At 41.3% G+C, this 27,447-nt stretch overlaps 1 protein-coding gene across 1 annotated transcript in view; it reads right to left on the bottom strand.

The window, feature by feature from the left end:
• Positions 1-27,087, bottom strand: part of SMAD2 (SMAD family member 2) — a 44,812-nt gene extending 17,725 nt beyond the window's left edge. Inside the window, exons 1-2 of the mRNA XM_026039360.1 lie at positions 26,983-27,087; positions 17,815-18,107 (exon numbers count right to left, since the gene is read on the bottom strand). Coding sequence (XP_025895145.1) covers positions 17,815-18,050 — 236 coding nt within the window. The 5' untranslated portion in view covers positions 18,051-18,107; positions 26,983-27,087. The remainder of the gene's footprint in view (positions 1-17,814; positions 18,108-26,982) is intronic.
• Positions 27,088-27,447: the final 360 nt, after the last annotated feature.

Genomic DNA, 27,447 nt, shown 5'->3' with positions numbered 1-27,447 from the left:
TTTTTGTTTTTGAACCCACTTATACACAGCAGCATCACTAAGCCAGCGCTGTTTCCAAAATACAGCTTGACTCTTGCATCCAAGATGGACTTAAATCTTTCCTGTGTGGACGATTCCAAGCTACAAATTTAAAACGAACATAATTCCTCCAACCGGAGAGGACATTTTCATTCCAAGGAGCATTTTCAGCRCTGCTCTCAAAACAATTTGTCCTGTTGACATAAACAAGGTCTCCGTTAGACAAAAGCTGATATTTCTATCTCCTCTATAATGGCTCAGATTAGCAAATCACCACGTTCTGCGGCTGCCAGCACTCCCAGAGCAAGCTCGCTTGAACACTAGATTGCTGCTTTTGCAGACACAACAGAATCGCCAGTTTATTATAAGGGATTTTAGGGATCTAAAGCAGCAAATTGGCTCAATTTCCCTCATGTCTTGAAGTTCTAATAAGAGAAAGTTATTCCCAGGAAGGAGAAACATTCAATGAATACCTGCAAGGGAAAACAGCTCCCCTTGGAGACCGAGGGATTTTGGGGGAATAGGCAAAGTTCTAGCAAACATCTGGTTAAGCTGTTACTCTAAACCTGGGACAACTTAGTCCTGCAATTCCAATCTCTGGACTGACCAGAAGACAGATGTGAATAAAGGGTCAGATCATCATTACTGGGTGGAACTGAAGCTACTTCCGTCGGAGCCTTTCCCTAAATGGAAAGGGCTGCAAGAGTTGGCAACGCCACTTGACTTTTTATCTGCTTATAAGGAGCAGCATCTCAGATGATATTATACAGTTCTGGCAAGAAAAATCTTTAATGTGGCTATCAGCATGCAACAGTACAGAGCATGCCTTCAATTCTTCCATTTCATCATTTCCTKTAACAGGAAAATCTGAGTTCCAAAAAACCCTACTCTGGGCAAGAAATTACCTCAACAGCAACGAGCTGCAGCGATGCTTTGCAAATTGGAGACAAAAAGCCAAAATTGCCTTTCTTTAGTAAGATAAAAAAGATAGTGATATATAGAAGGAAAAGGAGGACACAGAAAGAATCTGAATATCAGAGACAAAAAAGTATTTGTATTAATTATATATTACACATGTTGATACCAAGCAGCATCAATAATGCAAACCATACTAGAGCAGCAACAACATCCATAACCTCCTCCATCCATAAACCTCCTCCACCTGAATTCTGAAGCCCCAATTCAAGTGCAGAAGAGTTATTTATCTGCCAATAAAGATAAATAAAGATCTGCCAATAAAGAAYGGACATGGACAAATGTGATTTGAACCTTACTGCTAAGTATACAATACAACTACAYGTTGTGATCTATTACATCCCTATTTGAAGAATCAACGTCCATATGAAATTCCATACTAGCCAGATATAAACTAGCCAGGACGGAGTTGGATAAAGTAGCATGCTAGAGTTACATCCAGGAGGCCAAATATGTGGATGGACAACATCCGAAATGGAACACACTGCTCAAAAACAGATTCTTGCATTTGGAACATAATTAGGTGGCAAAGGGCACTGACTCACCTAGGTAAAAAAGGCAACAGGATAAGGCGCCCATTCCCAGGTTTTTGGAAGCTGGCCACTACCAACCAGCCTATTAATGATAGTCTGCGAGAGCAAGACCTCATTGTAATGAATTCAGATGTCCATTTGATCGCACTGAATTCAGGCACCCATTTGGGTAACGGCACCAATCCCAAAGAAGCAGCTTCACTTACTGGAGACGCATCTACCCAGGATAATCCACGGCCCTCACGGAGAACCAAATGCCAACTAATAAAGTCACCTCAGCTTGGTAGCTCAAGATAGGTCTCTAGGTTTGGTTTCTCAGCACAGCTAAGAGCTGGATGTGCTGACTTGCAGATCCAGGCAAGTGTAAGTGCTGCCTGGACAGCAATGGCTACAGCAGATAGTCCAAGACATCCCTGTAACTTTCCCCTCGTGCATCTGCAAGGCAGAAGGACTGTTCAAATAAAAGCAGGGATTAAGCTGGACAGTCGGGTCAATGACTGAGATTATAGCTGAAAGAGTCTGAAGCCTACACAGTTTTGAACACTGCTTTGCATGAACCCAACGGAATCAAACATCGTCACTGTCATGCTCTAGCTGGTATCCCTTTGCTAATATGAATTTATTACTACTGTTTAAAGAGTGACAGAATGAAGAAAGCAACCATCCCACCCCACCACCACAGTGCTCAGGGTATTAGCTAGGCTACATGCTCTAGTTACTTTTTTTGTACTAAATGCAGTGCTTGCAACAATACTACTTCAGGTGCAAGTTACACAAAACCACTTCAAAGATGACATACTTCAAAGTGGTATATAAAATAGCAGAAGCTCTACACAGGAGTCATTAAATGCTGTCACACTTCAGAGATAACCAGAATTCCATTTTATTCCTGCAAACGAGCAGAATGGCTGTAAAGCAGCTAAAAGGCAAGGAGTTCAGTAGACCACCTTTTTATGTGAAGCAGAAGTACCAGAAAGAACAAATGAAACAACAAAAGCCAATAGCTCCTACTAGTCAAAGCCTGTGGTACTTGGGGATCGCTACAGTCATGGGCATTTAACTTGCTTAGTTTAGATGTAATAAACTGAACCCCTAAYATCTTTCCTGACTATCATATTCTGCAAAATTTACAGCCAGTAACATGTGAGTGCTCATAACTACATCCTCTCCACTCTTTTTTCTCCCAAATCACACATTCAAGAGTGTTCTTACCACTCAAACACGTTTCTCTGCCCTTGCCTATTCTGAGCCAGTTGCAGGGCTGGGAGTAAACTGTAACAGAACTCTGTTTATCCATTTTAAAATTAGAGATAGTTTTCAACTATAGGAGATAGTTTCAAAATTCTCATGCAAATCTCACATTTTCACAAAAGAATATTTTCAGAATTTTTTCAGAATATTTAAGGTTGGAAGGGACCTCTACAGATCATCTAGTCCAACCTTCCTGCTCAAGCAGGCACACCTACAGCATGTGGCACAGGGTAAAAAGAAAAAGAAAAGAAAGAGAGAGAGAGAGAGAGAGAGAGAGAGAGAGAGAGAGTGTGTGTGTGTGTGCGCGTGTAAATGAAGATCAACTTTTGACCTGAATGATAAAGGTTGCTTAATACAGGCAAACACTCAAACACCTTCATAGAGTCAGACCTACCGACCTAGCAGCCACAGCACTTACCCCCTTGAGCAAGATTTTCCTGAGGGCATGGAGAAGGGGGCAGACAAAAGGTACAKAACGTGCTTGGAGAGTTACACCAAGCAATTCAAATTTGAGGTAGTGAGAAATGGTTACTAGAGCTATGAAAGTTTATTTTCTCATAAGGATGCAACAAGTGGCGTGGGTATCACAGCTCGTGGCTTCTTCTGTGAATATGCCTGAAAAATAAGGATGAAAATCTACTGATTCAAGATCTGCATCTTGCATTGTAATTTCTACCCTTTTTGAAGTATCTTGCTATACAAATATCTCAGGTTGAAGACCTTATATAGCAACCTACTGGGCAGAAATCCCAGTAGGAACACATCTATGCGTGTCAGACTGTAGATCATCACTAGTGTACAGCTGAAGTTGTATGAAGTTGTATGTCCATTATGCTGCTGATGACGACTTTGAGATCCTGGAGATGGATGAGAGCTCAATCCTTCCCCTTGTTCCAATCTCTTCTTCCAGCTGACAAAGGGGCTCAAGAGCCCATGCAGCTGAAAAGATGAAAAATGATCTGGCAAACTTTGGGGACTAGCTCAGCAGGCCTCGAAGATGGGACGTTGAGATGGGCTATAGAKGAACCAAAGTCAGCAGTTAAAGAGATTCATTTAATAGTGTTCAGCACAAAAGAGAGTTCTTACCAAATCTACTTTATGGTTTCTGCATTTCAAATAAAAACATGCTAAATTTTCAGCTACTTTTATACTCTGACCTCGTGCTTATGAATCACGAGAAGCAATGCAGGTCCTGACCTCCCTTCTTTAAAGGGGAAAATGTAAAGGTTTGAGAACTGCTTAGTACATTTTTAAGGTAGGCGTTAAAGGGATAAGTTAATATGTCAGTCAGKGCTAAAGCAAAAGCACAAGTTTGATCTCCTCCTAATATAGTGACTTAGATCAGCAGCTGCACTTAGGAGCTGGGCCAGCTTCTTCCCTACAGATCTTTGCTGTCAGTGAAAGATACTGCAGTAAAAAAAGAGGATTACTGGGAAAGAAGGGAAAAAAAAMCCCAGAAGACAGGTTCTGCTGAGTAGCATTAGCACCACAGTAAATGGATATTTGAAAATGTCATAAATACAGTTGGGCAAATAGCTTGCTGACAGATTCTCCCATTTTTCCTAGGAGCAGCAAAGCCTGTTAAGTCTAAGAAGAGGATATTAAGTAATGTCTAAAAGAGCCTGGCCTCCAGAAAAGAAAGTTCATAAGCACAACTTGGACTCTCAGCACAAGCTTAAAATTATGACAACACTGGCAGCTGGGTACTTAGCTCCTAAAATATGGAAACACTTCCCGAGGTTTACCTTTTTCTACCCTTTTTTTGGTCTTAGATACACAAAACAGAAAGCCTTTGTTTCTGCTCCACCCCCAGAGGCCCAAAGCAGACTTTTTTTCAAGCAGATGCAGTTCACAAGAGGACTGCTTGTTCAAAACAGTAACTGTACCTTTTCTCCCTGCTCCTTCGCCCCCTTTCACACATATTGAGGACATACTGTATCCAAGAAGAAATGTTTATGCATGTGCATGTTTAGTGGAATACAAATCAGGAACCACTAAGCAGCTCCTCTTGATCAAATACCCCTTCAAGAACAAAGTTTACATAAAATTGTATGCAATACATTCAAAATTGTTACATCAAATAGAAAACACTGTRGAAAATGACTTAAGTCATACTCCTTAGTAAATGGATATATGCTAAAAAATTAACACATCAAAATAGCCAGAAAAGCAGGTGACACAGGATGCAATCAACCTCTCTAACACTGTGGGAAAGAGTGGGAAAAAAAAAGTCATTAAGCAGCTCTCTTTATTTCATTTTAAACATTGAGGGTGTCCACAGGAGACACAAGGAGAACATGAGTGCAAAGGATGCTGTTCCAGCCTAACATCAGAGCTGCCCATTGCACATATCAGGGCAAGGAGGTAGCTTCTCCCAGTTTTTTTGCAGTGCGCCAGGCCAGCAAGTCATCCCGAGGAACAGCATAATCCTTCTTTTGCCTTTACTGAAGGCTTCTTCCTGGCTGCACGATCAAAAAACTGCTTACAAAGGGGAAAAAAGCCCACAGCTACAAGGGGGGCCCCTTCAAAGCATTTTCTCCTCCTCCCTTCTCCCAAATCCTGATATACTAGTGCAGCGCTCAGGCAAAATAAAGCTACCAGTGACAACCACTGTTATCTTCATCTTCTCCCCAAATTAGGAAATACTAAGGGGATAGCAGCACATTAAGAGTGCAAGATTAGTCTTGCTAGGATGCAAGGGGAATCAAGTAGAAATAAAGTATTTTCTTGCTGGATGAACTCCGCAAGAATCTAATTGGAGACACGATGAACTACGATAAACACCATCCCACCCTGTGGACTCCCATATTCACCAAGAAGAGCGCCCACTAAATCCTGCATCCAGTGAGGAACAAGTCAGAGAATAACCAGGCACAAAAAGGGAAGGACCAGCACACGGTCCACAAGCTTTAGAGCCTTGGATGCTCTAAGCTAAGGTGGCTTTTTAACCTCAAATTGCTGCACTGCTTTCATTTGTTATGCTATTATCTGCAATAAGGGTTTTCTGATTGCGATGTTATTTACAGATTCTCACAACATCTTTAGAGAAAAATAAACAGAGCACTTTGCCTGGGATAAAAGCTCTAAATCTGAAGTTTCCAAAGCTGAAAAAAGCACCGTGCTCATTACATGACTGAGTGAACTAGCCCTGCATGTAAAAAGTACCTCCATCTCCTATAATGAAGACATTATACTTGAAAACATCTTCAGATTTTCTGATAAAAGCTTGCCAGAGAACATAAGACCAAGAAAGAAATTAAAGACCAAAATTCTATTATCAAAGCAGAGGAAAGGTATCCAGAAACTCCAAAAAACTTTAAATTAGGAGAACAGTTTTTCAGAGCTAGGAGTAGCTAATAAGATGCTGCACCACATCCTGCTGCAAGCACTTTTCAAGCAAGCGTGTTCAGCAACACAACTTAGCTGAGAAATCACCATCCTCTACTCTCTTTTTACCACGTCTTTTACAATAGTAAACTGAAATCCATTCAAATATTTAAATGCCTGCTGAAAGGTTCCAACTAAAGCACCATCTTCCAGAACAAGCGTGATGTGAAACTACTATAAATATGCTTTTTTCTTTTACTTGCTAGTAACACATGGAATGAATAACCTACCAGATCAATTTTGTTTCATACAACCTGCAGTTACTTCTTTTTCCGTCTTTAGTTTGTATCAGTAAGGCCATGSTGTACATTACCATGACATCCAATGGTGTTTCACGTGGTCGTGAATGCTCTGCATCATCCCAAACTTGACAGACCTAAGAAAGACCTAAGACAGACCTAAACAAAACCAGGAGTATCAGAGGACAAAAGAGCTCTAAAGACAGACACATCTATCACAGTACTGGTTGATCTGTCCAAAAATTGGTTTGTTAACCGCAGAGAATCTCACAGAAGGTCATGGTTTTAAAAGAGGGAAAGATAGAGCTCACACACACATTTCCAGACATCCAAATACTTGAAGACGACCTTTCTCTTAAGTTCTGCAATCACTATTAGCCATCCTAGGAGCAGAGATGGTCTCCACACTGCTGAAAGTTCTCCCCAAGCGTTAGCCATGGGTTGCTGTAYCTGTTAAGTCAAATAATTTCCATCAAGTGCCTGTCATCCTCCAAGCTCGTGAGCAGCTGATATTACTGCACGAGCACGTTTTGTAGCCCAGAGGAAAGCAGAGAAAGTTGAGATGTGATGATTTCATCAACTGCCCCACACCTGTGGGTATCCAGGCTGAGGAGGAGGAAGGATTAGCTCTGCAAACCCCCCATCTTGGTCTGTTGCCTTGAAAAACAYGTAGACTTGGCAAAATACTCTTAGAAGAGAATTACATCTTAATCCCACGTTTCAAACAGAAGGGGCTTCTGGAGAGCTTACTCTCTGAATTCCATGTGTCTTGAGGAAYTCAATGACATGACAGAGGCCCAAGACGACAAATGAACACGTTTTAATTAAAAAGTGCTTGCCAGAGGAAAGCCCCTACACCGTGGTGGAACAACTGCTGCAGTCTAAGCAAGCTACTGATTCAAACCCAATGTGAAAATGGGTGAATGGAGAGAAACACCGAYCCTGAGTCACTTTTGAACAAGAAAAAATATCTTTAGAAATCAGGGATACAAAAATTCAAAGGAAGATCAAGCACTACATAACTATGCTCCACAGAGGACACAAGAAGCAAATGGATTCAATTAAGTTCAAGTTTGACAACCAAGATGCCCAAGTACAGGTCAGACCAGAGCAGGACATAGGAGGCTACAGCAGTTCCCACCCGCAGAGTCTGAGCACGGGGATCCCTTGGAGCAGGAATCACAACCTATTCCTTGAGCTTCACTGCCTAGAACAGCACAAAAGAGAAGTGTTAAAATTATGGCCAAATCCTGAAGTCCAAGGTGTCTTGCTCATGCTCATATTCCAGAAAAATCACATTCAGTGTTTGCCCACAGATGCTCTTGCCTCAATTGCTCAATAGGTATTTTCCCAGAACATCCAAGCAGTAAAATTTATATGCTAAAAAAACAAAAGGGGATTTTCATCTGCAGTTTTGTGGATATACTTAAATTCTTTCTTTAATACGGTCATTAGCTTTACATGCAAGTTCCCCTCACACTAATAGAGAAGGGAAACATTTCTTATGGAAAGACAGTACAGGACTATCAAAACACTTTGGTGATCAGATGTTGRTGTTGACTTGTACAAACCTTACAGGTTCAGAAAAGGCTTTGTGAAAATGTAGTTCAGTCCATGAAAATAATATCTGAGCTATTAAACAGAAAATTTTTTCAACCTAACATTTGACAGYTGAATATTGCTTCAAACATATGAAACTTTACACTTCGAGTCAAAAAAATCCACATTAGTTATCAGGACTACACATTCAAAAATGTCAAAAATGACAGTATATTTATAATATCACAGAGGAACTTGACTTGAAGCCTCCAACAAACTCAGAGAAAGCAAATACCAGTTGAGACGCAAGCTTTGAAAATCTGCACTTAAGCAATGTCAAAGTTTATTTTCAGTGAGGTTTTTGGCTATCCTGTATCTGAAGGAAGAAAATAGCCAAGCAGCCCAGGAAACGGTCGGTTTACCAACAGTGACAGGCAAAACCTCCAAATGAAAACTTTGTATTTCCAACCTACTGMAATGGGATTGCACATTTTGAAATAAAAATAATAAATAAAAACCACAATATGGGTAATTGTTTCTGAAGAAACTCTGAGGTCAGACTTTCACATAGCACTTCTTGCAAGGAGATTCCCCCAGTCTCCCGGCTCTTCTGCCCATTTTGAAACATGTGCAGCAAGTCGCAAACTCGCTGCAGCTCCCCACTGCTCTCTTGTAGCCTGCTGGTCTGCTTCAAACCATGCGGCAAGGCAACAAAAGCTGTTCATCATTGAGCCACAGCATTGGAGACAGTAAATTTAAAAGTTTTGCACCAATCCACTTTGCAACCAGGTCAGAGCAGGCCAACAGTAACAAGCAGTAAATGAGACATGGGAAATTGCTCTTATTAAATAAGCAGGTGTAGGTTATAAACAGAATTGTATCAGTAGGAAAGCAGTTAAACAACTATTTGTGTTCAAAGCTGCAGCAGTAAAAGAATGGCAGTTTTTTTACCCTGTAAATACTTTCTAGCCTCACAGACTAAGCTACACAATTGGGAAGTTTGTGTTCTTATCAAGAAAAAAAGTCCTGTTAATGAAAACAGTGCTCGTTTTTCTTGTTATAATACCATGAAAAATAAATTGGCTGACTTCTACAGAAGAAGAATATAATGAGAAGTCTTCACATTGCATAGCTGGCCTGATATAAAGACACTAATCACAAGAGTAATTCAAGGAATAGTTCAGCACTGACATGGGCTGGCTATAACCAGATTCCTTAACTGGAGAAAAATAACTACTATTTATGAGGGCATTTGGGACTCAGTACTGACAATAAAGCACAGGCCATGTTTTCATCTCAAATGACCAACATATCTTCTTAAAGTGTCAGACAGATACTATTCTTCCTAGTTAAAGCATTATACTGGGATCTATCAAACAGGTAAGCTACTACAGCAAAAACAGCTATTTTTCATGTGCCTAAAAATCAGTTAGCTTGCGACAAAAAGGCAAGGTGCATCAGTCAGGAGAAATTTAATATTTCTTTCGATTTTTTATTCCTAATCTTGAAGAGAGTACTATTTCTTACCATTAAAGCAATAATCACCAAAAACAGTAACTTGAAATTAAGGAGGACAGATTTACGCAGCTTTTCATGCCCAAATCTGCTTTCAACATGCTGACATTCTGACAAGAAAACATCTTAAACTCACACTGCATAAACAGTAATTCAGCTTATGCCACTGAGGTGAATACGAGGCATTATCACACATACCCTGCGAAAACTCATCTCAATTTACAGATGGAGAAATCGCCACAAATAGAATCTTTTTTTGAATGTTGCCCAGGAATAAAAAAAAGCAGCACAGTCAAGCCTGAAAGCCCCATCTCCAGAGCCCTGACCCAACATTTGACTCGTATGGTCCTCAAAACTCAACACTTTTTCTTCTTCCAGACTCAAGGGGKGAAGTCTTTGAACTGCTGCCTAAATACCCTGTGCATTTATATTTTTTTACGTGCCAAAACTGTCTGCCTGGCACAGCAATTCTGCAACAAATGTGGGCAAGTCACATGGCTTCCTGGACTGCACGAGCTTCAAACTGGCAGCATTAAGTGTCAGTGTTTAATGCTTTAAGAATTCCTTTTTCAAGCGGACTCTGATGCTGTAACGTGAACTACTGCTGCACTAAAGCTTGACCTGAGCCAGCAGGAATTTGGTTCTCTACAGCAGCCACAGCTGAGTACAAAGCCAGGCAAGGTCAAAAACACCTCTGTGTTTTAGTGTATTTAACAAAGCCTCAATTACACCTGAATACAGTCATTACTTGTTATTTCAATTAACTTGCCGGGGTTTGGGCTTTCACTCACTGTCACATCTCACCTCCATTCACTGCAGCTCCTCATCAAAACAGGAGCATAAAACAGCACTGAGCAGTTTGTAACAGAACATTTTTCCTACAATATGCTGAAACTGATTTCTTTTTAAATAAAGCTTCAAAGAAGTCATTTAAAGTCAGTTTCTGAAAACAAGCACTTCAAAGATTATGCAATATGATACAGTATTGAGTAAACATTTAAAGAAAGTATAATTTAGCAGAATTAATGCCAGATAAACTGGTATGTCCTTTAAGTTATTTTTTAAAAATCGGTCTGAGCTAAGCTAAATTAATTTTCTTTCATTAAGATTAAAAGAAATTGAGAAACTCATGAATGAGTACCAGATCTTCACTTATCCCATTCCCAAATTAAGTTTTGCAATAATCACTGATCAAATTGAGTTTTAAAATAGTTTYGTAGCTGAAGGATATGCATTAGAGTAACTTTCAAGTAACAGGTATGTCTAGTGCTACCAGCACCATCACGGACTACTTAACTCCAAGTTTAGAAATGAACTCCAAATTCAGAAGCCAAGTTTTCACAGGGCCCAGAACTCAAACCTGCCATGAAACCAGAGTTCCTGTTGCATATTGTGCATGCAGCATCAAAGCTGTCCTGTGACCTCAAGCACATGGTTAGGGCTGGCATCCCCTTCTCTACATCCCCATCCAGAACACGACTGATTTTGGAATCTGAACAGGACTGGGTCTGTTTATTTGGGAATGGGAGTGCCTTGGAATGCCTGGTGCTTGCTCCTGCTACCGTGGCTCTCAGTAAAGTCCCAAGGAAGCTGGGACACTGTATGACTGAATGTACAGCACGGGGATCGTACAACTCCTTTTACTAAGGAGAAGTTGAGGTGCTCCAGAGCCTGCAGTTCAACACCAAGAACTTCTCCAGGCTTCTAYAGAGGACACAGAAACAACACTCAAGCCCCACAGGAACTGAACTATAGGACAGGAAAGGACAAGTGTGATTTGATCCTCCTTCTGCTACACCTTCCAGTGAAGGCACTCAAAGTTTTCACAGGATCACCTATCACAGAAGGTGATTTTGAAGCACATCATGCCTAAAACTCACCAACTCTTAGTCATCACTTGCCATTCTTTGTTGTCCTAAGGCACTATTTTTATTTAAATTCCATCAGAAGAAAAGAAGGATGAAGGAGAACCCACTCAATAATCCTATTATGAGGAAAAGGAGCCAGTTCAGCAGAAGACAATTTACAATCATGTKTCCTGTAATCTGAGCAATAAAGACAGTGCTTCAGTGTGTGCCCATGCCCTTCAACACCTTTATGCATATTTTAGGATGTCTTAAGACATTCAACTATAGATCTTCAACCATTTATAGAATCATTTTAATTTACATCTCACTGAATGCATAGGGAATTAAATCTGATGAATCATTTGAGGACATTCTTTAACCCAGCAGTCCTCATCTTGTGAGCCACAACTAAGGATTAATGCCCATCCTCTACTCAACTAGCAAATTATCCCATCTCAGCTACAAACTAACAGATGGTGCCAAGATCCATGGCCGAGAAAAGACTTCACCTCTGCCCGGCTACAATTATTATTTTAGGATCTACTGTGCCAATTCAACCTCCTGCAGTTGTCTTCTTAGCTAACTTGGTAGCAGAGATGCAGATGTTTGAACTCTCCTGTAACTGTTTCCAGAGGAACCYTTATTATTATTATTAATTCCCCAGTTTAATTGTCAAAATTGCCCATCTTTTAAGGCTTTATCCAGGGGAAGAACAGAGCACAGGGACTGCTGCATTTCTATCAACTGAAGTAGCCTATTTGGGGAGAGGATCTTAAAAACCTATTCTAGAAGCCGGCAGTGATCAAAGGCACCCTTAAAATGAGGTTGCTGCATGCAGCTATGCCACCACTTTCCTGCCAAATATTCCTAGGGAATGCAAATATCCATACTAACTGACAGAACAGGTTATGTTGAAAAAAAAAAAGTGCACTTTAGACCTAAATCAGCTGTATCTTTCTGTAATGTGAAAAGAGCACCCAGATTTTCTCCTCTTAAAAAGACTGGCTTGTTCTCAAACAGCACTTCCCAGTCGCCTCTCCCACCTTGAAAAACACCTCCTCTTTGCCCAGTTTGCTTTGTTGCTGCTCACTCCTAAACCCTTTGGCCAGCATTATTAACTTCCATCCAGGGAGGATGATAATTAACACGAGCATCAGCTTTCAGAACACAATTTCAATCTGTGCGACCAGCCATGCCGAGGCTGTTTACCCTACCCACATGGCTAACCCATCGCAGGGAAGGAAGGGCAAGCTGCACAGCAGGCAAATTAAAGAACACTGGCACATCAGTGAAGTTCATAATTTCTTCAGACAAACTGGACCATTCTGAACACTTCTCACTTTTAGTCTTCTTAGGTGCTTGGTGGAACTTTGCAGGAGATTTTTCTGAAGAAACGGGAACTGGGGTGTGATCATGGGAACTAGGATGTCCATGGCAGCCCTTTAAGTTACCAATCTTTATTAGCTGAAGTGAAAATTATGCAATAGGTAAGGCTTTAAAATGCCACCTCTTCATCCTAGTAAACTCYAAGCAAGCAGTAGAGTTACTGAAATCTGATCGACGGGCACTTGCAGTTGCCTACTCCTCATTTCATCCCAAACTCCCTCAGATWCACCAAAACTATGGAGCACAGTGAGGCTTTTCTCCTCTTCTGGAGGGTAACAATGCAGAATTCATCCCTCATTGGAAGCCAGAAACCAGGATGACTGAATTCCACAGATCAGCTGGGCTCTCCCAAAACAAAGGCAGGATTTAAGCCCCTCCTGTTATCCCTCCCATCTCATTCAGAACGGGCAGGCTGCTCAAAGCAAACACAGGCATTTGAAAACCAGGAAACACAGCAGAGATGCTATCCTCGTGTTGAGCAAGAAGGGCAGCGTGCACAGATAAGGGCACMTTTTCCACGCGCATGTTGAGCTGTTAAGCAAGAAGAGCCATTTTTTAGATTTTTCAGCACCTTCTACAATTGTACTGGAACAGCAGGCTGGGAACCAAGGCTCAGACAGCATTAGCCTTTCCTGTATTTCGCTGTATTTCACCAAAACCTTTTTGATGCACTTGCACAGCACTAGAACCCTACTGAGGAGCCCAGTCTTTAATCCTTATCTCAGTCCACCGAGTACCTTGCCAGACCCATCACTTCTCTCATGCCTCTTAGGAAGCAGAGACAGTTCACCTCTTTCACAGAGAAAAATCAAGGTCTCCCATGACGATCGGGGTTCAAGCTGCGAGCACTGTTTTACATACAGCACCGAAAGAAGCTTTCGTACCTATGGCCAGAATTTTTGTCTGTTCAAGAAGAAAGTTTCTTCTTTTAAGCCAGCAATCAGGAAGTTATTTGGGGCTGTATCTAGAGTACTGAGATGAGTTTGCAAACCTCTGGAAAGAGGAAATAGAGGCATACTGATACAGATGCATCACTTAGCTGTCTCATCTCCTTCCTTTCAGCTAGCAATAGCCATGCGAGGGCACACACAAAAGCTGCATTCACTGTGCAAAGCTAAAATGAATAAAAGCTAGAAGCTCTGAGACTGGAGGAGTATGCCTATGTGTTCTTTATCATCCAAATATACTGAGGGAAGGAGCACGCACCCACTGAGAAATGCAATATGCCTCTTTTCAGCATTGCACGGTGCAAACTGTCCCTGTGGAGCAGGGCAACTGCCAGCGACAAGATGAGACACAAGGCAGCTCTGTGGGTTTGACAAYAGGCAAGTGAAAGCAGAGCACAAGATGGCATCTTCTGGGGGAGAGTGAATGGATTACGATGTGCAAGGAACAAGGATTAGGGCTGCACCTAGGGAATACCCCATACAGGCAGGTCATCATCATCACCACTTGCCCTTCATGCAACACAAGACACTACAGCTGCCACGTTACCCAAGGGTGGCCACAGAAGCAAAACTCAGCCTGTGATTTGCACGCGCTTGGTTGCAGCTCGGCAATGACATGATCAATTCTGCACTATTTTTCAGAAACATGTGCAGGAGGCAGTCTGAACTCCATGCAAAACAACCCTTCTTCCCATAACTTCTTTAATRAACAGCTACAACACTCCATTCAACACGATCCCCTAACTCATTCCAGCTAACCTCCTCTGATGTTAGTTCCACATATTTGCTATTACTCAAAAGCAACTTCAATTCTGTAAGCRTAACCAGAAAAGCAAGAAAACAGCATGAAGTATAATGCACATTCTCTTGGAACAGAGCCATACAGCTGACCACACCATCCTATGGGGCTGCTAGAACTAGTCACTCGTGCTTCCCTGCTTTGGCTTATAACACCCTGAACTGTCACTGCTGAGAGGACTTTTTATATAGCAAATACCCACCATGGACATGCCATTGATTATTCACTGCATTGCACGGTTTAGTTTGTAAAAGGCTTGTATTTCAGTTATTGCTATTTAAAAATATTTGTTTACAAGCAGATCCTTTGGAAGGATTCTTATATAAACTAATGCTCATGTTCTCTGCATCTTCACTGACTGCTCTGGGGCTATATTTGGATCAAAATCACACGGGAGGGCCTAGAGACGCCCTCTTATATACAACCGAGCCCATTACACATTTTAGAAAAGTGAACTCAAGCGCCAACATTGAGTTTGAGGATACACAGGGATTATGAGATTAGAATCCCACTGGCTTGCTGGGAGGATTCAGCAAGATAACTACAAATTACTTAGAGGGCTAGTGTCAAAAGGACCGCTGTACTTATTTAGCCTCTGCTCTAGATTACTGACCCACTTACCGAGCGCTAAGCACCCCTGCCGTGCCAGGCCAACACCCACTCCATCTGCTTGCTTCTGCTTTCTCAGAACCCCTATTAGGCCACATAAGAAGTTGTGTTAATTACCACAAGAGCAGCTTGATTTGTACACATTGTATCAGCCTTATAGTATGTGGTCACCTTGACAGATGGGGCAGGAACAGAAGGATTCTCAGCGCTGCAGGATATTAAGTGACATGGGAAGCACGTGCACGTTTCTGAATTGGGAATTTTATTCAACTTTTGCCAAAGCTTCTTTCAGTTTGGAGAWGAGCCTCCACGTTTTTAAGCTACTTTGGGTTTTGACCATGCAAGGGTATGGAGGAGTTAAACATTGCATCAAAGTCAGGAAATTTCCAGTGGGATCAAAAATTTGTACAGCCACAAGTGAAATTTCTGTTGATAATGCAATAGTTTGGAGAAGAGGCAAACAGCACAGGTCAATAACTCTTCTGCTTAAATAAGAGTAGGTATGTCAGAAYTGTAGCTTAATAGCTTTGTACCCCAAACTTCTTACTGGTTAGGAAGAAAAAAAATTTCAAATTTAGTATATTTTTCTAAATTTTGCCTGATGACCTACAGCTCTTTGGGTGATCCACTGAAGATGGTCTCAAGAAGAGGTTTTATTAACTTCTTAAACTGAAGAACAAGAATCTCCCCAAATCATTACAGTATTGAGCTGTCATCTGTTCATTCTTCAGCAGCCAGAGTGCTGCTGTCAAAGTAAAATAAGACCAACAGTCTAAAACCCAACTACAAAACTAAATTTTGTGGAGCACTGCTGGCAGCCCGAGTACCATCTAGCCTTTAACACCACAGCCACATTTGTTTAAAAGTAAATGTTGTACAAAAGCCAACACCACCAGAAGTGCTCTGCAGCAACCAGCTTCTTCCCAAGACAGTCAAGGAGTAAAATCTAGCAAAACCTGGTCCTTTTCAGAGTTGACTCCAGAAGAGCTGAGAACAGTGTGCCACACTGCTCATTGCTACACAGAGACTGCATTGCACAGAGCAGATAACAYATCTTTGCATTCTGTTTTAAAGAGTTATTTACTGTTATTACTGTAGCATAAGAGGTCACAGAGGCAAGGGGAATCACTTTAATACAAAGACAAGCGCCCTGGGAAAACAACTGTAAATTGGCGAGCTCTTTTTATCTTCTAACAGGGGCGAAGTGGTAACACATACCACCCCAGTAGGCCTGCAGGACAGCATCAAGAAGTCTAACATTTGGCCAAAAGGTAGATTCAGTGTGCGTCAAGAGAGTGGTTGTAAGGCACATTTAGTTTCCATCACACAAAGTCTTCTTCTAGTTGACCAGTCTTTGACATGGTAAAGACTTGGCCAAAAAGATACGGAACTATCTCAATCATAAACATATCCCCCAAAGAGTTTTATGTCAGCCTAACAATCCACACTAAGATCACRAAGCTCTAACAGATGCTGCATTTCTGATTGTTTTCAGAGTGTCAAAAGGAGGAGAGCAGAAGAGAAAGCCAGAGAATTTTGAGACTACTCTAGGGGAATGAATRAACAAATAAAGCAGAGTGCAGCAGTAGAAACAAAAGGTGAATCAAGAAAAGAAAAAGCAGAGAATTTAAATAGCCACAGCTTCAGAGAACAGGCAAGACTTTCTGAGAAAGTTATGTCAAATCTAGAAGAGAATGCTAAAACCATTATTAGATAAAGGCTGTAATACATTTGATACATGGAAACCATTACTGACACCAGTTAAATCTAGTTTGTGCTATGATTAGTACRAAGTTGAAAAGTATAGAGGGACCAATGTGCCAATATAGAAACCAAGCTCATAAAAGGCATGTTGCTTCCCTCCCTTCGAAACTATTTTAAGTGTCAAGGAGCTGGTGGCCTAGAACATTCCAGGGTCACAAGATCCTGCAACTTTTTCATAACAAGGGGAAAAAAAAAAAATTACCAGTGATTTGATCTTTATGTTGCACACTTAACGAGCTTACACATGCACCTTAGTGGGAATTCTGTACAACACAAATCTCGAGTACATCATATTAATACTTACAAACACAACCCTTGCCTCTCGCACAGCAGTTGCTATGAATTAAGTTGAAAGTCAAAGGGGTAGAATGCAAGGCGTTCACCTAAATGTACATACATATAAAGGAGCAGAAGAAAATTTCTAGAAATACTCCACGTTATTAAATGGAAAGCACTTTCATTAACCAATAGCAAGTAATAATTACAGTAAATAAAYTGATCTGCAGGCAACCTGCCTCCAAAGATAAGATCCCCCTTCCAAAGGGAGAAGGAAGGCAGCTTGTACAACTTTAATTAAGCCACTGAAAAGCAGTAATTAGATGACTGAAGTGTTGACCAAGGAAAACAAGTCAATTTTTTGTTATGTGAAAGTGTAGGTTCAAGTAAGCCCCTCCAATTATAGACAGGGTTATTAAATAAAAGTTTAAAGCAGTGCTACAAACTAAAAGCTGTGCTAGGCACCACAACGATGTATACAAATTATAATCCAGTTGGCAATGCAAAATGACTGTAAAATTATTAGAAATTTTGATTTTTACAAAGCATGTGATTCAGCTGTAAGAGGTGAAGCAAGCACTTAGAAGCAAAATAGGTTATAAAGGCTTTTTTTTCCAGAAAATAATCGAAAGCATGCAACTAGTTTCTTTGTTTATTCACAAGATATTCTAAACATCCACCCAGTCATTTCTTAATCGCTATTAACAATTTCAAACACAACAAGCTTACCTTGGTATCGTCACACATTTTGTATTGCAATTTTGAGTGGTAATTGCCTTCTCCAGCTCATCCAGCTGCCCCGTTTTCTTTAGCTTCTTCACCAGGCTTTTCACTGCTTTTTCACACCACTTTTCCTCCTGGCCATTCTGCTCTCCACCACCAGCCCCTCCAGAGCCACCAGCAGACTTTTTCCACCCCAGAAGTCTCTTCACCACCGGTGGAGTGAACGGCAATATGGATGACATGATTTTCACCAGCCAGAACACTCAGCACGCAATAAATTAGAGGTGCCCGTCAGATCCCTAAAAACACAAACCAGAACAGACACGTTAGCAACTCAGGCATTACATAAAGCAAATACCTTGCTAGGAACTTCATTACCAAACACCATAGGGTGCAGGCTCCCCGAGTAAACCCGATAACAGTTCAAAACCAGTCTGCACCATGAACAGTTAAATCACCAAAGAGATTTAAGTGCAAGTTTCTGCACACCCTTGCTTTTCCCTCAACAGTTTGTGCAAATTAGTACACCAATTTGATCACAGAATGGTTGAGGTTGGAAGGGACCTCTAGGGATTGTCTAACTCAACCCCCTTCTAAGCAGGAGCACCTACATTTCTGACACCCTGATGTTTGATTAGGTAATTTTTCTGCCCAAATCTTCCCTGGCTAAAGTTTCATCTCTTCAGTAAAAATAAGAATGAACTTTAGTCTATCTTTGCACCTCAAATGGGGGTTTTTAGTCATTTATGAAAACATTAATGATTGACACATTGTAAATACAGATTGGTTATGTTCTGTTGGACCTCAAATTAATTTACCAAGCAAAATTGTATTTGGAACGTCATTTGGTCTTCACAGCTTGACAAAAGTCTTCCAATAGTCAGCAAATCGACAAGCCTTTTGTCTTCTTTGCCATAATTTAAATAACACTTGCTCCACAGGGGATGTTAATTTGAACTTCACTCTTCAARTTTGGTGTTGAGCTTACGTTCTTCATCCAATTTAGAATAAAATGGCCTACAGACAGCACACCTTCTCAAGTGGAACTACCTGAAACGATTTGGAGTCTTCCCAAATTCTTTGAAGGATCTGTACGATATGGCTTTTCAGGTACCTGAGCTGTGGATCTGCTTGTCCATTGTCATTGTTGATAACCTCACATTCACTATCTGCCCCCTGGATCAGATTGTCTATGTAAAATGAAAGATTAGACTGAAAATATCCAGCTTTTCCCGTGAGTTACACTTTAAATCATATAAAAGAGAAATAATAGTCAGCAAAACACTTCTTGGTTTTGCAGCCTCTATTAGGCTAGCTTTAGGTATTAAAACATAAGCCCCAAATCAGCTGTATTGTTTTGGGCAGACAGCTATTAGAGCTTGCCTGAGGACATCGTGGTCCTGGGGACAAAAGCGTGGCATGAAAGCCAAAAGATAAAACTTATTCCCAAGCAGCAACTGGGTATTTGAATTTCAGAAAGGTGCCCTGTTTCCTAACTTCAGTATCTGTAGCTGTGTGAGCTAGTTCAGTGAACTGAAAAATCTGATTTTAGCTAAGAATCAATGCTACCTTCAAGATACCTGATCAGAGAGCTGAATGTACCTTCCATGCCTCACCATCCTGCACAGACACACTTCTATTTTACTTCATTAAAATTTCACCCATTTGCAAAATAGCACCCTTGATTTGGGAGCATTTAAGTCAAACTATTCAGGATTAATTTATGCTTTGTCAATGTCTTAGCAGCTTCAGAAAGAACCAACAAGTCAACAAAAGATACATTATATTAATAGCTTAAAATTGTAGCTTTTTGACTTCCACAAAGCTGAGCATTTCATAGAAAGGCTATTTTATTTCCAGGTAAATTATAACCTCCACAAAATAGCTTCTGAGACTACTTGAAAATATTACTGAAGACTGAATTAGAGCCGTCTGGGCTCCAGGAGACAGTTTCTGATTAACAGGCACTCAAGATTAACACTGCTAATTTTAGGAAACGGATTCAAAATAATCCATTAATCTTAAATCAAGAGTATTCATTTCATACAAGACTACAATATGAAAATAACTCCCAGTAACATTAAATTATTGCAGAATTATGTCCAGTTGCGTCCAACCTGACCGCAGGTCAGGTTTTGCAGCCAGCAGAACCATTCTACTGGAATCCTGGCTGCAGCAAAGAAGAAAAATAAACATAATATCCAACATCTTAAAATTAAATTCTGAACAGGACGCTCAAGCTACACTCTCATGGGGAGCTAAGCCAATGCAGCAACTTTTTGTCATGTCCACGTCTTGATTTTCCCTTTCTCCCCACCTTTTCCTATGCACCAGCCTTAACATATGTTAGACCTTTCCACCAAGACTTAGTTAAACTAGCAGAAAATGATGAAGTTTTTGACTGAGTCAGTTTTTTTCCAAATTAACAGGTAACATCTGCTCACACACAGTGCTGCAAGTACCAGCATTGACACCTGGCAATCTAAAGCAGCACAGACCAAAGACAAATTATACTCTTAACTTGCTGTATAAAGTGGCTCCAGAGACAAAACAGGAGGCTTACGTAGCCTCTGCTGTTTTAAGAAATGCTCCTACTAAGCTTCTGAAAGGGGAAACTGGTCTAGATGTTCCAGGTGTGACTTGGAATAGCAGTAGCTCTGGACTTTATTAATAAAGACACACAACTTCTGAGCAGGGCCAGCACTAAGACTTGACGCATACGCTAGAAATTCCCAAAAAACAACCAGAGAGAAATCTATTTTGCCACAAAGACCACATTTAAACACCAGTAACTGATGGTTTGAAGTCTGAGCACGAAATCCAATGTTTAGACAAGATGACAACTACAAGGACCAACACGGATGCTTACTCACACAACTCTCCTCAGATCTATGGAGCTCATCCCCACAAAATCCTCATACTTCCTGTTCTTTAGCTTCAGGTTTGCCACCTTTCAATGTCCCAGGATAATTACTGGATGGCCAGTCTCATAAAACACATTTCACTAAGGCCTCATCCACTACCAAGTGAACTTGCCTATTTTCACAAGCCCTTTAAAAACACTCCATGCCTCTATTTCTTCTGAGCACCCCTTGAGATGAGATGTCCAGTTTTACAGTTTTCACTCCCTTAAGACATAATATTGATCTATGAATTTATCCCTATTAATATATATTTTTCAGTGTCCTCCGGCTCTTAAATAAAATTTGCCTTTCTGCTTCAAACGTATGTTAAGTGATCCAACGTTTGCAGTGAGGAATTCAGCCCCACATGTACCAGTTCTTCTTTACATTTTAATTCTTAAGCTATTTTGACACATTCAAAAGCAAAAGCCTTCCTTTCCCCATTTTCAAAGGGCTGTCAGTTCAGACCTAACTAGCCAGAATTTTTCAGAGAGTTTATTTACCGTTTTACTCAGTTCCTTTACCTACGTGTTTATAGTGCAGTTTCTGTAGAAGTTGAACAAAAGAAAAGACAGAGCTGTTACCCCATTAGCAATGAGAACAACTAAAAAACATCTATATCTACTTTACAAGTACTTTATTACACTGAKTATTGCACCTTAACAGATGATTAGAAAAATAAACATACAGCACAGCTGTGGTCTAAGATTCTGGGAAGTTTAAACTAGCTGCTCCCTTCCAGTCATTGGTATGCTATGTGCCACTGAAGTTCATTAAGTTATTCCAGTAACAACCCAGTACCTTTAAAAGGCAGAGCAGAGAGAACGTGACACAAGTAAGCCAGGACTTCATTCAGCCTAAAACTTTACCGATTGCAATATTCTCTTGCCAGGAGTCTATTTCAGCTGAGTATTTCTGCAGAAGTTACTTTCTGCTCCAAAGGTAAAGGAGGTTCTACAAAGTACGTGGCACATTTAGCTTGWATCCCAAACAATTCAGACAAATCTAAATTGCACAAGGACAAGGCAGCAAGGCAGGYGCACCACTCTTCTGACCCAGTGGCACATTCTTATTACTTTACAGCAGCAAAAAGATGCGCTATTCACAGTAAAGCACAAGAGCAGGGCTGCTTTGYGCAGCCAGTTCCCTCCCAGCAGCAACATTAAAGGTTCCTTTCCCATATAGTAGACATTTATGGACTGTTGTCCATCAATTTATCTAATCATTTCCAGACCTAATGATACAAACTGCCTCTATGACCTCTTCTGGCAACCAGCACCAGGTGTTTATGGCCCATTGTGTTAAGGGGGACTTTCAGGTGTTTATCTTGATCTCTTCCTAGCAGAAGTGGGTGCCCCTTGCACCATTGCCACAAGCTCTGCTGAAGAGCTGCTTATATTCATCTTGTCCCTAAGCTTGAGGATTTTGTAGATGTTTATCACATTYCCTGTGAAAACAGAGGGCTTGTATTCACCTCTACCAGGTGTATTAGCTTGTAACCATAGCCTGAGGTGCCAAATACCCATGGATTTACAGATCAGTTTGCTGCAGCTCATTTTGGACCAGCAAAACCCATTTTAACTCGTCACTTTTTTTTTTTGCCTGCAGGTGGATATAGTAACATAAGGKGCTATAATCTTTTATTCTTAAAGCATCATCCTCTCTCTCACCATGACAGTTGGTGCTAGGCTCTGTCCCTTACTAAAAACCATCCGTGTTCTACTACTGTTTTCTTCCCTGTATCTTTTGTTAATCCATGAAAATGAGTAAAATCCTTCCTTTCTCACCCCAACTCTGAACTTTGCCAGCACTGCAAGAAACATTTCTACATTACGAAGATGGCTGCAGTCTAAATGAATAGATGCTAACTCTGTCAAATCTCTTTTTCCTCGTGGTACAATCTTCATGAAATCAATGAAGCTCACAGTCAACCTTCTCCAAATACCGAGCCCTCATTTAAGGCCTTTTAGGGACTTTGACATCTGCACCTTCCTATCATTCATTCTTTGCACCATCTCTGCTCATTCATTTCTATTAAGGCCCAATATTACACTCAAAATTTGAATCTTTTTGACTTCACGTGCACTATTTCCACAACATTTCAACATATCAAATACYTTCCTGTAATTTATCATTGAGTCTCTAGATCCCTTTCTAAGCTCAACTACAATTTAACTACTAACATCAGGGCAGAAGTGCAATACAAAGAAGAGAGTTTCCATTCCACTCATACTGCTTTAAACTGCTGGCACACTGGGAGAATGTGCAGTTAAAAAATAGTTACTCCAAGCAGATTAAAACTGAAAAAAACATCTACAAATTGCCTAACTTTGGTGGTATCTGGTTCATCCCTACCTCTGTAGCATATTCCCATTTCCCGATGCACGCATGTTTCTATAGCTGGTCAAACATAGTGTCATCGTTGGCAGCTTCTTAAGTCACAGTTTGAGTCATGTCTGCTGTTATTCCCTTCTGTTGTAGTCCTCTGGGACCCGTATTAAACACTAAGCCCGTGACCCCAGCAACAACTGAGCATAAAAGACGAAGAAAAGCTTAAAGGCAGCATGCTAACAAATTAAAACCTTCAAGGAAAATTTCCTCTCCTGAGTGTCTGGAACATACTATAAACACACTGCTGTTACCAAAAATATCAAGTGATTTCTGGCTAATTTATTCCAAAACCTTATGCAACATATTTCATATCAGTCTGCTTATTCATCTTAAWCTTGAAATAAAGAAACCCAATCTTTTCTTGTTTGCCTGGAAGCATTCTGGCTTAGAGGAACTTTATTTGCAAGTGCTCTTCTCACATAAAGGGGACAGAAGTTAAGCTCTTGAGGAAAGAAGATTCAGGAAGAATAGTTTGTCTAAAAGTTCATTTCCTCCCAATCTTTGTCTCATTTGTGCAGCATTATTAAAAAGCAAAGGTTCTTCATTAATCCTGAAACTTGGCGGAATTGATAAAGATTCTTATCCAAGTACAYACTGCTTAGAAGGCAGGAAGGAATATACACTCTCCCTTCACATCACCCCTGCAGTACGAGTTGTTCCAGAATAAGGTAATATTTACAGAAGCATGGCCTATTTAAGCTAATATCAAAACACAACAATACAGTTTTAAAGGGCATAGCTTATGGAGTACTACAAGTGTCATCTGGATTAAAAATCATTATTACAGAAACCTTGAGAAAAGATAAAACAAGTCTTTCATCTTGTAYTGAACAGAAGTAAACCAAATTTATGATCTCCTTCTAGATTCTTCAGATTGTTGCTCTGAASAGCAGGAAGACAAATTATTTTCAGTGGAACCTGAGAAAGCTTTCCCCATTGTTAATGATCTCAATACTTTCCAGACAGGCTCATTCTTTCTTCTTCTACAGAAGTGTATTGTAGAAAAACCTGGAGACTTGTTTTTGTCAAACTGGAAGAGCTCAAAGCGGCTGCTGCTCACATGGCCTTTGAGGAACCACCACACATGAAGGATGAGGCACATCCTTCTCCTTCCATATTCTGCGTGGAGTACGTGGGCTTCACACATCTCCTCGGCAGGTTTGGAGCACTTGGGATTTTTCACTCTCGGCGGCGGAGGAGGGAAGAGGGAAGGAGAATCCAGGCCTGCTGCGTGATGCCCTCCCAGCCACCCCTCTCCCCGGTTCAAGCTTTTCAGCCAATTAGGCCAGCAGCGGGATGCGCCTGGGAAAAGCTCCCTTCCAAGGGGCTCCATCTGGYCAGGTCCTGGGCCAAAGCTCCTCCAAGGGGAGCCAAAGTCCTTGCTCGGCTCTGACACGCGGCAAGTTCAAGGCAGGCTGCTGGCGACTTCGGGGGACAGAAGGGGAGAAAATGCTTCCTCTGGGACAGCTTTCGGAGGAGGATTTTGTAAGATGCCAGTTCAGAAACTCAACTGCCACATTAATTCTTGAAATTCATGGTGCTCTAGTCTTGCAAAGGCCTCTCAAGATTCTGCAAAACTGTATTATCTTTGCACAGCTCATTGAAAAGAGAATGAGCCACCCACTTTGAAAGTAGCCTTTTTCCTYTCACTCATCTCAAAGTTTGATTATGAATCAAGTGAGAAAACTTAGGCTTCTCATACCCAGAATTAAAATAAGCACCAATATGATGTTATGAAAGTTTCAAAAGCTGGATTTTTTTTTCCAATTACTAAAGACTGCTGCGAATTACAGACAAACGTAATAACGAGCAGCTTTACTGCTATCAGAACATTAGCACTCTGGAAGCAGCATAAGCATTCAGAGTGCACTAAAACTGCATGCAAGCAGGCATGAGAAGGAAGATTTTCATTTTRAAGACCTTCGATTGAGCTACTAATAGAACTGAAACATTTTAGCAACTCTCCTAGAATTACCAAAGAGGAATATTACCAAGACCACATTCAGCCAATCCACCTGTCTTCMTAAAGCAAATGACTTTGGTGAGTTGGTTCGTGTTAAGGAGCAAGAATTGATCCTTAAAACTGAGAGCCTAATATCTATTAAAAAATAATTTAAAAAAAGGCACTAAACAGGCATTCCAAACCACAGYAGATTTACAAGTCTTCTCACTGTTTTTTGTTTTGACTCTGATTTTCCATGTGTAACAGTCAAGAGTCAATTTGATTATTTCAGAAAGGACATACTCCTGGGATAAATTTAGCAGAAAGAGTCTCCTACCAGGTTATCAAGTACCCAATTTTCGTTTTTCAGCCACAGAACCTCGCAGTTTCTCTACTTTGTTGAATGATAAACAAGGGCATTTAATTAGTTTATTCAAAGTTCACTTTCAAATCAGGCCTAAAAAACATTCTTCAAACACTCTTGTTTGGTACAGAGCGATGAGAACCCTGCTTATCAAGAGAGCCTTATGTTACTCGTGCTGCTCTAGCATAATTTAATCAAGCTCGAGCTCCAGACTAAACTGCTGCCAGACCCAGGAACTGTTCCTGCACTCTCTCCTCTTAGTCTTCACCTTATGACTGTCAAACATGCATAACCACAACAAAATTGCATTCATTGAAGCCTTACTCTTTGCAATGCAGTTTCTCTGCTGGAAGTAGAGAGCAGCATTTAGGAAGATTTTTCAGCAGCAGCCAATTTTTTCTAGCCCAGAGAGTACTGAACACAGGGCTGCCTGTACTCTCCATTCTATGACAAAAAAAACTAATCCCATCGCATGACCTGCAGCAATTCAGTTTAACAAATCAACAATTACAAATATTTTGGCAAAGTAAGCTTAGGTATTGTTTGCCTCTCGGCACAGTTCACAACCAGTTTGTGGCTTTATGATAAAAGTCATTAAATCCAATCTGAAAAGCAGAATTTACAGCTCACTTAGCAAGCCAGACCCATAAATGGATGCTTTCAATTACAGGGCATTTACATGCACAAATCATTAAGGCAACGCTGAATACATTTGAAAACTCTAGAATACTTTTATAATAATTAAAACTCTGTGCCCTGTTCTTTATACAAACAAAACTTATGAATTCTCTTCAGTTTCAATCAGAGCCCAGATTTGCTGTTATCCCCGATCCACTACAAAGCCTGTTCCCCCAGTAGTTTTGTGGGAAAGGGATTAGAGAGATGGAAACAAGTTCTGTTTTTTAAAGTCACATTCCCTAACAGAGATGTGTGAGCTCCAATAAACTCAATTACATCAACCTGTGCAACTTTTGAAGGATCAAGTGGAAGAGGAAGATGGAGGTGGGCCCTGGAGGGCCCTTCGTTTGGAGTTGCTGGGGAATTCAAGCTTGTTTTGTTTTGTTCATGCATCCAGCTTTAGGATGCAGGAAGAAATCACTGAAGAGACCAAAATACCTTTTTTTCCTCCAGTTGCGCTCTTTTTTAAATATATCAAGCAGGACCTCAGAGATGATGGAAAGTTCTTTCCAGATGGCACTGCCCTCAAGCACAGCTTCTCTGATAAAACCAAACTGGACCTTCAAACACACTTGCTGGTTTCGGTGACCACCAGCTCAGTTCGAGACTGAACCACACAACCACAAAACAGCAGCCCAACGTAGGGCCCTTCCATCAAACACCCCAACACGCTGTGAGGAGATCTCTTAAATAAACACCCAAGTTAAGCTTAGGCCACCTCAAAGGAGACCCTCCCCTTATCCTGTTCAAAGGCATTTAAATGCAGCCTCTCACCACTGTAGTGCTAAGTAAAGGGGGAGAAGGGACTTCAAAAACCCCCCTTTCCTTAACTTGCCCCCCTGTAAGGCACTGCAAACACAAGAGCCGAGCAGCAGCAGCACCCAACCCGTACTCACACGGCTATCGCTCCAGCAGCAGCAGGACAACGCGGATAAGGTCCGAGCAGCAGCCTCGCTCTGCCAGGCGCAGCCTTTCGCCTTCGCAACAAGAGGTTTTTCCCCGGATCTGGAGAACAGAGCAGAGCCCCGTGAGCCTCGCGCTGCCGAGCGCAGCCCCGCAGCAGCAAAGGCACGGGTGGGTTTGGGAGCCCCGCGTTTTGGGGAGCGGGACGCTGGGGAGCGGGCAGCGTGCAGGCTCCTGAGGGCCCTTTCAGACTTCTCCCCGCAGGCAGGATCCCAACGCCACGCGTCGCCGGCAGCACTTTCAAGAAATGTGTTTGTAAAGCAGCAAAGCAAAACTTTTCCTTTCGTGCCTCCCGCTCAAAACCACCCACTCGTCAGCGCGGGGAGCGCAACGGGCCCGTCCAGAACCGCGCCGGGCGCCGCGCGCGCCCCGTCCCGCGCCCAGCAGCCCCGGGGCCC

This window comes from Nothoprocta perdicaria, unplaced genomic scaffold (assembly GCF_003342845.1).
Source record: "Nothoprocta perdicaria isolate Ctin4 unplaced genomic scaffold, notPer1 scaffold_10, whole genome shotgun sequence".
In the NCBI taxonomy this organism is placed as follows: domain Eukaryota; kingdom Metazoa; phylum Chordata; class Aves; order Tinamiformes; family Tinamidae; genus Nothoprocta; species Nothoprocta perdicaria.
This window is presented reverse-complemented; position numbering and strand designations above follow the sequence as displayed.